At 38.0% G+C, this 15,752-nt stretch overlaps 1 protein-coding gene across 1 annotated transcript; it reads left to right on the forward strand.

Annotated features, from left to right (window-relative positions):
- The first annotated feature begins 199 nt into the window (after positions 1–199).
- On the forward strand, positions 200–14,053 carry mnd1 (meiotic nuclear divisions 1 homolog (S. cerevisiae)). The gene is made up of 8 exons (XM_063883620.1): positions 200–391; positions 1,430–1,495; positions 2,011–2,068; positions 3,798–3,946; positions 5,128–5,202; positions 5,325–5,439; positions 11,000–11,044; positions 13,209–14,053. The coding sequence occupies exons 1-8, from the start codon at positions 389–391 to the stop codon at positions 13,313–13,315; spliced, it is 618 nt and encodes a 205-aa protein (XP_063739690.1). The 5' UTR covers positions 200–388; the 3' UTR covers positions 13,316–14,053.
- The last annotated feature ends 1,699 nt before the right edge of the window (positions 14,054–15,752 follow it).

Raw genomic sequence — 15,752 nt, forward strand, 5'->3', positions numbered from 1 at the left:
TTATAATGATGCTGCCTTCTATGCAGTCGGAAATAAACATTACTGATCACAACACGACACAAACGTTCAGAAACAGTGGCAAACATGAACGCTTTTTTGGTTCTAACAGCAGTAAATTTAGCAAAAAATTAATTTGCTTTGTATCTTAAAGAAAAAAACAAGTAAGCTCAATAACTATATATTTGATTGGTGTACATCGCAGTTTAATGTTAGATTTACGAGGAGCTACGAAGGCATCATAAACCCCATGACAGCGTTCCGCGGGAAATTCAGTACTGGTTGGAAGATTTTCTTTCTGGATTAGTGACATAACCATAGCGCTTTATAACATCCTGGTACGGATAAACATATTGTCAGTGGACGTGACGGGTACAAGTAACATTACAAAATGGTAAGTAGATGTTACATCTTAATTGCTAGTGCTCATAGGGACGTTACAGGTTAGCATTACCGAGCCAACTCCCAGCTAACGGTAACATCAGCGTTAGCTACTAACCGGAAACAACCTGTCCAAGTTTACCGTTAGCGTTTTACATCGCAACATAAACTAAGGATTAATACACTTAGCACAATAACCTTAAAGTGAACCTTTTAGTGCTAACTTCTAGCACTTTGTGCATTGCTCTCCTAGTGATCCATCACACTAACACACCTTATTATGAGGGTGTATGTTCTCTGTATACATCCTTGGGCAGTGCACAATAGACTGTAATCAATAACGTGTTAAATAATAAAAACTAGACCTGATGGTTATCCTCCAGTAGCCTGTAGAAACGTAAACCTTGTAAAATCCATAATTTCTTCTTCCCTGCTGGGTACACTGTTGCTCGGTGCTGCCCCTGGTGCCCGGAAGCTGTATTACAACAACACATATAGATTGATTTTATTTTTATTTAAATAAATAAAACACACTGAAAATGTATGTCTATTGCGGTCTGCCAGTAACCCTTTCTATAAAATAACTGAAAAGCAGGGGTTGGATAAGCTATGACAACATGCTCTTCCTCTATTATTCAAAGTTTAAATAGAAATATAATATGCAGATTTGTTGGCAGACAGTGCTAGTGAGCTGCTGCACTTTCATTTTTAAAACAACCCATGGTAAAATAGCCTTAGTTTTGTCATAGCAGTAAGAAATGGTAGAATAATATGAAACATATACAAAGCAGAAAAACAAAGTTGATGCATTGACCTGTGTGATAAAGAGCCAAACCAGCATTTATTAAACCTGAATGTCTTGCAGTACTGCAAACGGTATATATATTTGATTACATATTAATGTTTTGATCCTTGCTAAATAGGATCTAATCAATCACAGAGGCTGTTTTTACTGCGTAGTTTTCTTATATCACAGGGTAATATAGTTGCATATATGTTGTTTTTGCTGAAATGAACTAGGTGTGCTGTTACAAGAAACTCTCTGTTACAGTCAAAGAAGAAAGGACTCAGTTTGGAGGAAAAAAGAAGTCGTATGATGGAGATTTTCTTTGAAACGGTGAGAAAAATACCGACAACATCAACAATAATATGTGGCCTCGGTATTTCCTTTTTTAGTTAAATGCACTTTGCACACTAAACTAGCTGATCACTGTACTCACTAGTCAGTATTGTTATGCATTTGAATTGGATTTAAAACTATTTGAAAAGTATTGATTTATTATCCTTCATATTGATTAGGCTGAAAGCCAACATGCAAACTAATAACAAATTATTAATCTCTTTGATTCACATACATATCAAAACTAAATTGACTGGCCCAACAATATCTAATGCATCATTATTAAAATTGTTTTTCCTGAAGCCAAATAAAGAAAATGTACAATTTGAGTCGTTGTAGTCAATGTGATTTTGATTGGTTATAATAATTATTATAGTATTCAACATAAAGCTTTAATGTGAGTGTTAAAAACATTTGAGCACTAAATTAGGTTGCAGATAGATGTTAAATTGTTTCCATTTCCTACTGTACCATGATAAAACTAAAAAGTCTTCAATGTTTTCTCCCCTCAGAAAGATGTGTTTCAGCTGAAAGACATTGAGAAGATCGCCCCGAAGACAAAAGGCATAAGTGAGTATTGAGCAACCACTTGGTATGGTACCTTTTGGGTTTGCTCTTATATGTGTTTCCCTTGCTGGTTTTTAATTCAATATTATATAATATAAAGGTTAGTGGAGACATTACTCTATTTTTAGAAAAGAAAAACATGAATCCCAGAGCTGAGTCTGCACAGGAGACACTCGAGGGATTTCCAATGGCAAAGCATAAAACTGTTGGAACTGATTATTCTCATATTTTCCTATTTGTTTTTGCATGTTGACTTCATATTTCATCCAGTCTGCAGATATTAAATAGGTAATTGACAGAGAACAGAGCTGTTTATTGTTGCAGTATACTTGACTTAACAAAAGATTCATCAACAGTTTAGATTATTTAAAGTAAATACCAAATATAATTTAAAAAAAACTTGCAAGAATTTGTATCTAACAATGTTTCTGAGTTCAGCAGAAAATACATTTTTGTTTTCAAAATGTTCTCGACAGGTGAACTATTAAAGATACAAATAAGTGTGCTTAAAATAGTCATACATGGGGTATCACATGCACGGATACCAACTTTTATCTTAAAAAGTAATATCAGATTATCTCGAAGACAATACAGTCGGTGTGAACAGGCACTGTGCTCCCATCCAGTCTTGAAAACATTTTGGTGACATGCTTGCAACATGACCATGGCAACCAGGACTAGCTGTTGCCATCTTAACTGTATTTAGTCTGCATAAGCAGAACCAGAGTTATCTACAGCAGCAATCTCACAGTGCGGAGAACCGTTGAAAGCTTTTAGTTTTCAACGAAACACTTATTGTCAATTTAGATTATGAGTAAGAAATACAATCTTGCATTTTTAAGAGCTGCAGAGGAACAAAGCTGAGTTGTGTATGTGTGGGTGGACGCAACATTAATCTGGAGGAACTGGATCATGTTGCTGTAATTAAAAGCACATGTTTTTGTCCCCCTTACTTGGGCATGATATAGTTACTGAGTGATGGGGGGAGGGGGCAACAAGAGATCTGCATTATGGGGACATTTTCCTGTAGAAGGGGTGGGGGAACGTGAGAAAAGAGGCCAAAGCGGTGATCTCAGCTACTCTAAATAAATAGTGGTTATAAAATACTGGTAACCATTAAAAGCAGAAGTTGGATAAAGGGCAAAAACGCTCGCATGAATCGCATGAACAGAAACAAGACAAAGGACTGAAGTCATGCACATACAGAGTTTGTTTGATCCATCCACAGCGTCTTTCATTTTCGCTTCTCGTTTTTATTTTTGCTCCTGTTAAACATCCAGCTCAGCCCTTAACGCGGCAGAGAAGCTCTTTCAGTTTTCATGGTGAAGCGGCCAAGCAAACGTGTGGGAGTTTCACATTTCACCGCTGACACTGTTCAAGAAGGGACTCCTCTACTGTTACATCCTCTCATGCAATGTTCTCTCAGATAAGCTTAAAATGACCTGATAGGCAGCAGATGTGAGGGTGAAGATGTGCGAGCATTCGAGTGGTGCACATCGCCAAAAGGGAAAATGAGACCTGGTGCTTTCTTGTATTTGTTAAAACCTCAGTAGAATGCAATGTTATACCTGACATCAGAACATCACCTGAAGTCCTCTCATCTTGTAACAATCATACCTATAAATCAGTCGTCCACAAATAGCTGCTGGAGCGGCAGAGGAATGATGGAAAGTGAAGCAGTGTGGATGTGTAATGTAGGAGGTGTGCTTTCCTCTCTCTGTTCTGCTTTAAGCTCCCATGAGTGTGAAGGACGTGCTGCAGAGCCTCGTGGATGACAACATGGTGGACTCTGAGAGAGTGGGTACATCCAACTACTACTGGTCCTTTCCCAGCAAGGCCCTGCACGCTCGCAAGCACAAACTGGAGGATCTGCAAAACCAGGTGAAGACCCTCGGTGTTAAATAAACTCAAAAGCTGCAGATGTTACAAAACAAAACAGAAAGGATGGAGAACATCTTGCTTTGTACAGTACAGATGCCTTTTATGTATAGCATCTCTCAAGAGATGATGATAGATTTCTCCATCAAAACAAGTTTTCTATAAATGGAGAAGATAGATTTTGTGGTCTGTGTTTCGAGAAGACTCTGCTTACTGTAGTTTACAGCAAATGAGGTCAGCATTTGACGAGCATGGCCCAGAAGGTGCTTCTGGTAATACAAGGAGGGGAAGATAAATTATAATGGATTTCTCCTCATCGTAATGTTGTCGTTTCATATTATTTTCTCAATTTTAATATTGACAATAAGCAGAGAAATCCTGCCAGAAAATACAACTAATGAGCCTTATAAATAACTAAGCTCTGAGATTCTCCCATGTTGCATTTGGTGGCTTTGCTGGGAGAAGTAGCACTCCTCGTCTTTGTGTTTCTCGCCGTCGCTTGCGCTCCCCCTCCTGTTGCATGGCGGGCAGATGGTGTGAGGGTGGCGACTCCTCGGAGAGTGATGGCCTCCAGATTTCTACAACAGAAGTTAAATGATGTAGAGCCGCAATCTGTCACCAAATAATAACATATCATTTATACATTACACAGACATGGATTACGATCAGTATAATAAGTGTGGAATGAAAGTGGAGTTATCTTATCTATTTACACAACAATGAAAATGTTAGTATGGCATCATGACTATAATAAAGTGACAGCTCTGAAATGTACATTAGAAAAAGTGTTATTTACAAACAAATAGCAACCCCGCTTCCTTTCTTTCAGACCATAGCATGCCTTGACAGTCTAATGCACAACATAATTAGCTTCTACCATCAATAAACCATTAGCCTCTAATGCACTGGTGAGCATTCATAGGAAACTAAGATTTTTGGGAGGGTTTATAAAACGCTTAAAAGCCGAAAAGGCCAGATTAGCGTCTGCTCTCTTGTCAAAGATGTGCTAACTGTTTGTTATCAGTCAGGACATTTATGTTTTTTCTCACTAACTGTTTCCCCACTTGGAAGTTAATACATATTATTATTTCATGTCAGACACAGGAAAATGTGTTTTGTTTACATGATTTTTTTTGGTAGATTTGCCTAATTTATGCTTAATGTTAGACTCTTTAATTTCCCAGATTTCTGAAGCAAAGCAGCGGAAAGAGTCTGTTCAGAAAGCGGTGGAAAAAGCGAAAGTAGGACGTCAAGACACAGTAAGGACATTTTCACATGTTTCAAAACCCTTTACCGAAACCATGATGTACTCTGTGAATGAAATGTGCTCTAAATAATAATGAATCTATGTGAATTACACAAATTGTGTGTGTGTGTGTAGAAGGAGAGAAGCGCTCTGCTGAAGGAACTGCAGGCTCTGAGAGAGGAGCGGACACAGCTGCAGGCCGAGCTCGAGAAGTACAGAGAATGTGACCCCGAGGTTGTCGAGGAGATGAGTGAGTACAGACGCAACATGACTGCTTTCTTTTTATTTTTCAACCTTTTTATTTTTAAGCCTTTAACTTCAATCAGGTCACCTATGATCAATGAATGGAAAAATCTATCCTCCGGTAAAACGTAATACAATCCGGTATCATAAAGTGACTCAGTGAAACTCCAGATGTACTAGACCATGTCAGAGTGCTGGGGATTCACCAGAAGTTATGTTAGAATAGATTATATTAAACATGTTAAGTCAGCAACAACAAAAGCCTCTGTTTAACTGTTCATTGAGTGCATGTAGCGACTCCTGATGTAGGCAACGGAGAACGTGGAACGGGAATTTTCTTGTGTAAATTAAGGTTAAATCAATTGTTGGCACTGGATTTAACAGCATGTATGTATTCTTTAATATCTATTTGTGTGAGCTTTTGACAATTAATAGAACTGTCTGACAGTACAGCTTGTATCTCACAAAATGGTGTGAACAGAGCTGTTTAAATAGTGTTGTTGGTCTAAAAATAGACCCACTTAAAAAATATGGAGACGTGATTCCTATAGGTGGCTTATTAAAGCAGATGGTGCTTTTTTTACATTCAGTAATGATCTTTATATAATAAGAGAAGCAGTGGTCAACGTCTAAGAAACAGACCACTTGGAGAGCTGGTTTCACACCCCATAATGAATACAGAGTTGTGCCTTAGGAACTGGACTATTTCAGTGCAGCCTCCCACAAATGATCACAAATAGTAGTGATAAAAATAAGACTAAGATACAGTGTGAAGACATTTTTTTAAGCTTGTACATTTTTCATCATCGACCTACTGTAGGTACATTCATGAAAACTGTTCCAGTAAACCAAACCCCTGACTCATAGTGCTAAAAACAACATAAGCAGGAAGTGTTAAAAATAAGTACACATAAATTAAAGAGAAGCTTGGGTTCTTTAGTTACATCATGAACGGAGACGGACCACATTTATATGTCATATGAACGTGTATTTGCAAATCCTCCCAAACACAGAGGGAAGTAGTTCATTTGTCTGTGTCTCATAACTGTTGTGCAGGTTTTGGTTGAAGGAGGCCGTCCCACTGCTGAGAACACACATTCATTTATTCTGTTACGCTGCAGGGTCACGGTTCTCACGGTTAAAATCAAATGTGAACGAGGAAGTGAAAACTTGATTGCAAGTGGTCTTCGCTCAAGCATTTGAAATACACTCTGATGTCAGTATTTAACCGTCGGCTGGAACCACAAACTGGTGACATGCAGATACAAAACGATACGTGTGAACAGTGAGCCGCTTCCTGCTGAGACACACACCTTTGCGTTTATGGTCAGGTCTTAAACTTGTCCGTTTTAATTGCCTTCTAAATGAACAGTGTGACCTCTGACCTCTCAGCTCTGAAGGGTTTGGAGTTAAAAGCTTTTTATGGCAAAGGCAACGCCACTGGCCATGACTTATTGACACACCTCTTCTATAATATGTCCCCACAATGCACACAGCCATTAGTGGTATTGCAAAAATCCTTTACTGCCTTGAGTTCTTGTTACAGCTGAGGGGGTGTGTTCCCTTATGTATGTACATGTGAGATGTGTAAACCGAACAGACGTTTACCTGCACCTGTCATTGTTACACCAAGCATGCACTTAGTCTGCACACCTACTTCTGCTGTTTTTTTCCACTTCAGCATTACATTAATACTGAGTCTTCCACTGGCAAACTAAGAGACATGCAGGCAAATCATTCCTTGCTCAAAATCAGGGAATTTGGTTGGTTTAGATAAATAAAAATGGAGTTTAAGTTAAAATAACTTATGGAGCATTCTTACTATTAAGGTCATTTGACCCACTTATGACCAAAAATATCTATTATCTACCAACTAGTTTTATATGTAAGTTGAAGATGAATGTCCAGTATAGTAAGCATTTAACACAGTACTTGCATTTATGTAATCATGGCTACATTTCTCAGAGGATTTTGCAAAAAGGTTCTTAATTTGACTGTAAATAGAAAGTGAATTTAGGGCAAAAGACCAAATTCAGCTCTCAGATCAGATTTTTTTGTTTTGCTGCACAAATTATTTTTTAAATGAGCCGGAGTCAGATCCCAGAGTAGTGGCTTAACTTGAATGGATTACATCCAAAGTGTTACGATGCCTTCTACATCTGTTAATGTCAATGCCTCTCAACAAGAGTTCTATGTTTGCATTCAATGAGTAACTCCCGCCAGTGCTGAATCGGGTCATATTTAAATAAAAATAAGACCTGTATCTGAATTAGGACCACATATGATGCCCCAATCACACTTGGAAAGACAAGTGTGATTGTGCTTTTCACTCTGAAAAAACAGATCCGAGTCATTTGCGGTCTATGGTCTGAAATGCTGCCTAAAAAGGAGAAAAGCCAATGTGATATGTTTTACTACAGTTTTGCTCTGCCAACTTTTCTTTACACTTTGCTAAAACCCAGGAAATACACCCATTCCTTTAACATTTGTTTCCCAGCCCAGAGAAATGAAAGAAAAAGAACTTCATGATCACGTTGTTAGAGACTTTGCAGGAGCTCAGCCTCTGGTGCTTGTGATAAATGCATTGCCAAGCCTAATCACTGCAACAGCTGTTGGATTATAGATCGCAACCCCAGGAAAAGCGGGGGAAGAAAAACTGCATTTTTTATCTTGAAATATTGAGCTGTTGATAAAACATTTAGGCTGTTTGTGTGAACTTGTCTGCCAATGGAGCAGAGATATGAATTTTCTTTTTGTTTCCAGAAGGTTTATATAGACTCCAGGGCCTACATATTAATCAAGTTTAATTGATCCCCTCAGTGATTGAGGCTTTTGTATGAACTTGTTTGGAAATATCATTTTATCTTTATATCCAGAGGCATGGGCTCCTCATATTTATTACCTGTAATTTATCATCCGTGTAAGTTGAGGCTATTGTGAAAGTTCAGTCTCTCATCTATCTCTATACATACCTCTGTGCATGTTCTGCTTTACTTGAATGTGCACAGTAGTGGTAGTTGCTTAAAAGCACGAGATTCCACAGATAAAGCCATTAGTTAGCGAGAAGAGAAGCTTCCTCTTACTTTAAATCGTCTGTTCAGAATCAGAATACCTTTATTCGTCCCACAGATGGGAAATTTTCATTTGTACAGCAGAAAGAGCCTAAAACAGATTAATGATATCACATGTACGAGAAGCACACAATTTACAAAATACACAAAAATGAACCTCAGAAAGCACTCTGAGGTTTATAGCAGCCAGGTAAATACTGCACAGTTATTAACTGTATATATACATTTATATATATTGTGTTGTTTGCGTTTCTTTCATCTTCATCTTTTATAACCTCACACACACACACACACACACACACACACACACACACACACACACACACACACACACACACACACACACACACACACACACACACACACACACACACACACACACACACACACAGAGCGTTGATAACGATCTCCCGTCAGTGAAGCTTGAGTTATGCTCAGAGAGCTAATTCTATGTCTTTGTGGCTTTATGTTTTGTCTACTGCTGAGGAGGCTGGGACTCGTCTTGCAGTATGGGCTCAGACCTGTTCCCGCAGAAAAACATTTTGCAAATAATATTTCTGTACTTTAAGTGATGTGTTCAAGCGCCACTGGTCAAACAATAATACATTTTGACCACTTACCCCTTTAATATGAGGAATGGGTATTTGAGATTTTGAATAATAAATACAAAAATACTCAACAATTTTCCTTAATTTCACCTGTGTGCACATGTAAGCGACCCCAAATATATAATATGTACTAATTATTTGATATTGGTTTTCTTTTAGATGACCTGAGCACATTTGACACAGACCGAATGATTTGACAGTGGTTGCTAAAATGATAGAAACCAATACGCCACCTAAGTCCAACATTTGCATATATTAGACTGTATTTGTTGTGTCGAAAGTGTCTTATCCTATTTAATGTATTATTTGAAGCACAGTCATACATGCTCGCTGTCATTACCACAAAACATTTAAGTGGCAACAAGTTGACAATCAACATTTGTATTTAGGTTGCACCTGTCATGTCAAATTGTTTTACAGTGACCACACCCAAAGATACCAATAAGCATATGTGGCAAAAGGTGGGGCTAAAAAATAAAACAAGGGAAGGGCAAAAACACGTGAGAGTGAACACAGGCATGTCACAGTATGAAGAGGCATACAGTTGGACATGAATTCAAACAGCTTATTTACAGGCATGTTGAAGAACAACAACAGTGCACAGATTCAAGGATGTTTCTGGAGTTCTTAATTACCTTTTTACCAACGGAAAACTTTGTTTCAGTGTGATCCTCTTTCTTTGTTGTCCTTCCTAGGTTGTAGCAAACTCCCATGTTGTTTCTGGCTCAGATAAGCAGAGTAGAACATTAGTCATGTAGCCAAATGCAGGCTCATTCACAGGTCTATGAGTCAGACATTTTAGTCCCTCCCACTTGCAGCTGCTTTTTCTGGCTATTAATGTTTGTTTTCATCCTTTCAATCTCAATGAATGCTGAAATGATCGTTGCTGACAGTCAATGACATTGCTACTGTTCAAGTCCTTGAAGCAGAACACTCTTCTAATTTTCTTCGAGGTTAATCAAGGAGAAATCTGCCAAACCTGCTGTAGTCTGAGCACATTTGCTGGATTTGAGCAGCCCAGAATTGTTGTTTTTTTAAAAAGCAATTATTCAGGTTTCTAGAAACGTAATGATGTTACCTGCTGTTGTTTCAGGATTCACTTTTATTGGTCACTCAATATTTCTCGAGCACAATCCCAGCACGTTGCTCAGATCTACATCAGGTTTCTTGATGGACTTCTTCTAGCTGCAGCTGCAGGGGAGGTTTAGGCTAAGCTGTCCACTTGGATTGTATCTTACCCCACCACTTGTTCATACAGTATGACCGTAGCAATCCAACCATCACTTCACCAACCACACTTTCCTATATAAAGGAAATTGTTTAGTGCCAACCTTCATTTATCTTCCCAGTATTTTCTGTCTTGTGTTCAGAGTTGTGTGACAGATTTATTGAGTTTACTAGATGTGCAGTACATTTTCTACTCTGAGGTCAACAGCATGTCAGCTGGGTGTTCACATGAAGCAGTTAGTCCATATTGCTTATTTCACATTGGCACAGTGTGCAAGGGTTGCTAACAAGCAATGGTCTACAAAACAAACACTTTTAAGGAATTTCAACCCAAAATGAACACTGTTTCTCTCTGAAACAGAACTCTTGTAGTCTCTATACAGCATCATTAAGTATAGCTCCTGGTTCTTTGGTAATCTGGTCTCTTTGCTTTGTTTTTCACTTGTTGTCTTTAAGTTGTAATCACACATGACGTATTTTTTCAGCAATAACTGACTCAGTAGAGGTATGATACATGTACCCGATAACACTAAAGAACCCATTACATTTGAATTGATTGCAGGTAGTATATTCTGTCCAGTATAAACAATAATTTACTCTGAACACACATTGCCAGAATAAGGTATAGCGCACATATTGATTATACCTTTTTGTTTTGCAGGAAAGTCAAATGTCCTAGCAAAAGATGCTGTTTCCAGGTGGACAGGTGAGTCATCTTGTCTTTTTAACACATGCACATTTATCAAGTAGAATAGAGCTGCAATAATGTAAATACAGAAAAATAATTGGCAAAGATTCTGAAAGCTAGTTTTACTGACAGCAAACTGAGTAATTTGGACCTGATAACATCACCTTGGGTTTTAGGAAATTGTGATGACATGTTGTTCACTGTTTTCTGATGTTTTATACACCAGCCAGTGGTTGAATCAAGAACATTTTCAGACAGATTAATGGATATGAAAAATTATATTTAGGGATGCAATTTATGGTCAGATTACAATCAAATCAGCAGATGATTTGTTTGATTACACAATGCTCATCCTTTGCTCTTTAAAACGTTTTCAGATTGCCATTTTTATTTAAGTCAAAATATAATCAGGTTAATATTTGGTATATCCCCAAAATAACCATCAAATCCTCACATTTGAGTAGTTGCTTAAGAAATACCTAAAACAATATATGTTCAGCTCCTCTTCTCATAAATTGACACTTTACTCAACAACAATAATACTGTTATCACGGAAAGTTTTCTCTGGATATTCAGCTCAGAAATAACTGAGGGGTCCCAGTGGGAGGTTTATTTCCATTGATTACTCTTTAGAGCAGTCTAGCTGTAAGGAGCATGTCACCTCACTGCAGTCAACACTTAGGCTCTCTGTGTGCATTCATTGACCTCAGTGGTAACGTTGGAGACGGCTGACCCTCGGGGAACATGGTCACCAGCGGGACCTGTGGTGTTTTGACTCTTTAGGATCAACATTGCCTGTAACCGGTCTTCAAATCACGGTGTCGGTTTTTGTTGGAACATTTTGTCTTTACTTCCATAGAATTATACTCCTTTAAAGTCACGGTGAGTCATATGTGCCTCTTCCATGGCTTGTACTTCCCTCATCGGGTGTGGACAGAACTAGAGGATTCATGAAGTGTTCCCACAGAAGCATGTACAGCAGCTTTCTTAGACCAAGTACAAGCTTTACTACAAGCTGTAAATTTCGCAGCTGTCCTGTTACAAGCACAATTTCCTTAGTTTGTTCAATCAGCTGGATTTTACCGCTACCAAAGACGTTGTGTTTTGCTCTCAGATCTTCCGTCTGTTTTTGTCTGTTTGTCGGGATTACAGAAGAACTACTGGTCCAATGTTGTACAAACTAGATGAAAGTGTGTGGCATGGGCACACTAATGTTTCACTTTCCCTAACATTTTGAAATAGGGCATTTGTGCTGCATTCAAGTGGATTCCCAACTTCCACATCTCCTTCTGTTATGCCCTGCTCTTTCGAAACCTGGGGAATTAGACAAACGAACGAGCATGTCAAAGCACCATTGGCCTTGGCGGAGGTCCACATGCTACCACTGTAGTCAACAATGCTGTTACTCTGTTGTTGCATTTCAACAAAAACAACACATAAAAACCAAATCTACAAGGCTTGCTGGAAAAGTGTCTGAATCTTTGTGTTCCTCCTACATAAAACATATAGCTGCCGTTATTTCAGCTTATTACAACAGACTCCTGCAGGGCTTATGTAACAACCCCCCCTTCATGTATTGAATTGCCTGTGGCTATAGCCTTACTTTTCACAGTTTTAACCTGTAGCCTCGTCGCACTGAGACACACTCACACAAAGAGACTCGCACACAAGCCCTGACACAGTTCATCACTTGCACTTTGACTCGCTGTATATTCTGATCTGATTAAATCTTGAGTACAGTGATTTACAGGAATCAACTCAAAGGCATTACTAATAGCATGAATCAGAGTTTATTGACTTAAGATCTTGATTAAAAACAGCTGTTAATATACAGCTAGCTGTTAGATTTTCTTAGTCAACCAGTGACACATCTACGCTGTTGTTATGAATCTGAAGTAGAAGTAGTTGAAATGTTCTGTATTTCCCCACATAATCTGTTCAGATTCACAGTAAAATCACCATTTCTTCCAAAATACCTCAACTTTCATCAAAAACAGCATAGAGTTTGTGCGTCAGAACAGTGCTACAGATAGGTAGTTTTTTCTTGGACTCGACCATCATTCTCCAATCCAAGAGTCAACTCATAATTCAAACTATCTAAAAGACTATATATGACACTGGAAGGGCCATTGCATCAGTATAGTCGGCGCTCATTGTACTAAGATTTTATTTCTGTTTTCAGACAATGTTTTTGCCATCAAGTCATGGACAAAGAAGAAGTTCAACTTTGATGACAGCCGCATTAATAAAGCCTTTGGGATCCCTGAGGATTTTGACTACATGGAGTGACTGCCAGCTTTTCTACAGGAGTTTATAGCACAAACGGGGAACAAAGGCTTATGTTTGAAGCCAGTATAACTGGTCTCAGCAGTTTTAGTTTATGTTCAGAGTTATATGGAAGTCCTGGGTGGGCTTTAAGGGTGGATATCAGTAGTTTTGCTGTGGCAGATGTACTTTATCAGCCGATACGTTGCTTTGGTGAAACCAGAGAAGAGCAGCCTAACCATTAGTGGCCCTGAAGGGTGAAGGGGTTCTGTGATGAACACAATCTACCACCCTGACTTTTGGGACACCTGTTTGCATGGAAACTGAGAGCCCTAAGTTGATGATGGACAAGGAATGAACCCTTAACTCATCTGTGTATCCTATTATCTAATGTATATGCCTTAAACAGATGTTGTGGAATCAAATGATTGTGATTTTCTTTCTAAGTTTTAGTTCTGCTGGTATGAAAGTAAAAAAGCGTTGGGCTACATCCAGTCCTATTTGTTCACAAAAAGTGGGGGATTTAAACTACGGAATGTGTTTGGGATATGTTATGTTAACGTGATGTAAATATTTAAAGTACTTTTACTTTACGAGGACCTCTTTTCTCTTCCTACAAATAAAATGTCCTTTTGAGTTTTACAAGACGTTTTCTGCAGTCGCATTCATTCTACAACGTTGTGTACAGTGGAAGTAAATGTATTAACACCATCCTATTTTTGTGCTTTAATTTGTGTTAATAAATTGCCACTGAAACATTGAGATTTAAAATGTTTATCACAAAAGCACAACATCATTTTCCAGAGCTGCACACTCCCTTTCTGTATGACCAAAAAAGGAACAGTGTTCCTTGACATGTCTAGAGTGACTGCTGCCCTGCTTATGTCCCCCCTCTGTCCTCTGTCAAACCAGATGCAAAACAGGTAGTTGTCAGGTCTGTGTTAACTCACTGACCTAGTTGATGAAACCAATGTGTCTGCGTTTGTTGACTTCACTTTTTTAAATGTGCTCCATGCTCATCCTGTCTTATCAGTTTACTTTTTTTTCCAGTAGATGATTGATTGGCAAGCATACAGTAAGTTCTCTGTTGATCATTACCTGCTTTTTTATTTATATGTTGCTAAATTCAAGTTATCTGTAAGCCATTAAAGAAGAGTAGTTAGTATTAGTTGACAAATGTTATGTGACAATATATCTATCCTTGCAATCTGACCATAGCCTACTGAGTTTCCACTTTAGTTTATGTTTGATAATGCGTCCTAATGCAAGTGCAGTTATTCATTCTAAAGGTAATCTAAAACTAAACAATGTGCAGATTCAAATGTCTGCCCTCACATGTTGTGTATTTATTGTGGCAACCCATAGCAACTTGGAAGTCCACTGGTGAGCAATGTTCTTGCAAAATAACTTTTCTAAATGCCTTGTTGCAGCATTGTAAGGTGGTGCTGACACACCCACAGAAGAGTAACCTGAGTGTGTGTTCATGTGTGTACCTGCCCAACCTGTCCTGACTGATTCATAAGTCCAAAACACTGAATGTCAAAGCTCTCCTGGAGGGCCATGCATAGTTTTTACCTCACTGTCGCTCACTTAAAGACGAGTTAAACGTGTTATCATCACAATTGCTCAACAATGGAATAACAGGCCCTAATTATATATATGATATATTATTATCTGTTGCTGCTTAAACCACTGAATTTCCCCACAGGGATTAATAAAGGTACATCTTATCTTATCTTATAACACTATGCATGAATAGGTTGTCTTGAATGTAAGGTTAGCGTAAAGGCTCTATCAGGTAAGGTAGATACAGATGTATACATATTTAATAATATAAATATAAACGTACCAGTACAACAATGAAGAAAAAGTCCAACAAGTATAAAAACGACATTATTGGGCCTCAAACTGTTATATATAACATGTACTTTTACTAATGGCAGTTTGAGTATATTTGGAAGCTAATGGTTTGTACTTTCACTGGAGTTTATGTTTAATATCCCTCAACAATGTGGTTGATTATAGGTGTGAAGTAGCATGAGCTGGAAATAAATTGTAAATTTAGTGTGAAAATCTTAGATTAAGTGTAGCATTTCAAGAAAAGTACGTAGCTACCTTACACCACTGAGTATAGCATGAAATACTCAAGTAGATAATTATTCTAGTACTGAATAGTATCAGCTTTCATGTGTTTTTTCTTAAGTTAAAATTAACTGAAAGTGTCAAAAGTGCTTTATCAGTATATGAGTAACTGGAAAAGGAAATATTCAAGTTAACTTTATGAATTCAATCAATTGTGTTAAAGTACAAGTGCAAGTGTGAAAAGGTGCAATATTTCAATATGCTGGGTAGAAGTATGAAGTAAGCATGAGACAGAACTATTCAAGTTAAATAAAGGAACCTCACATCTCTGGCTATTCAGTGACTTTCCAAAAGCCTATGTGTATGTGCACATGTATAT

The sequence above is a fragment of the Eleginops maclovinus genome, chromosome 5 (genome assembly GCF_036324505.1).
Source record: "Eleginops maclovinus isolate JMC-PN-2008 ecotype Puerto Natales chromosome 5, JC_Emac_rtc_rv5, whole genome shotgun sequence".
In the NCBI taxonomy this organism is placed as follows: Eukaryota; Metazoa; Chordata; class Actinopteri; order Perciformes; family Eleginopidae; genus Eleginops; species Eleginops maclovinus.

Coding starts and splice junctions, on each gene's coding strand:
- mnd1 (XM_063883620.1), top strand. Junction 1,496..2,010: donor TGGAGATTTTCTTTGAAACG/GTGAGAAAAATA, acceptor TTCTCCCCTCAG/AAAGATGTGTTTCAGCTGAA. Junction 5,440..10,999: donor CGAGGTTGTCGAGGAGATGA/GTGAGTACAGAC, acceptor TTTGTTTTGCAG/GAAAGTCAAATGTCCTAGCA.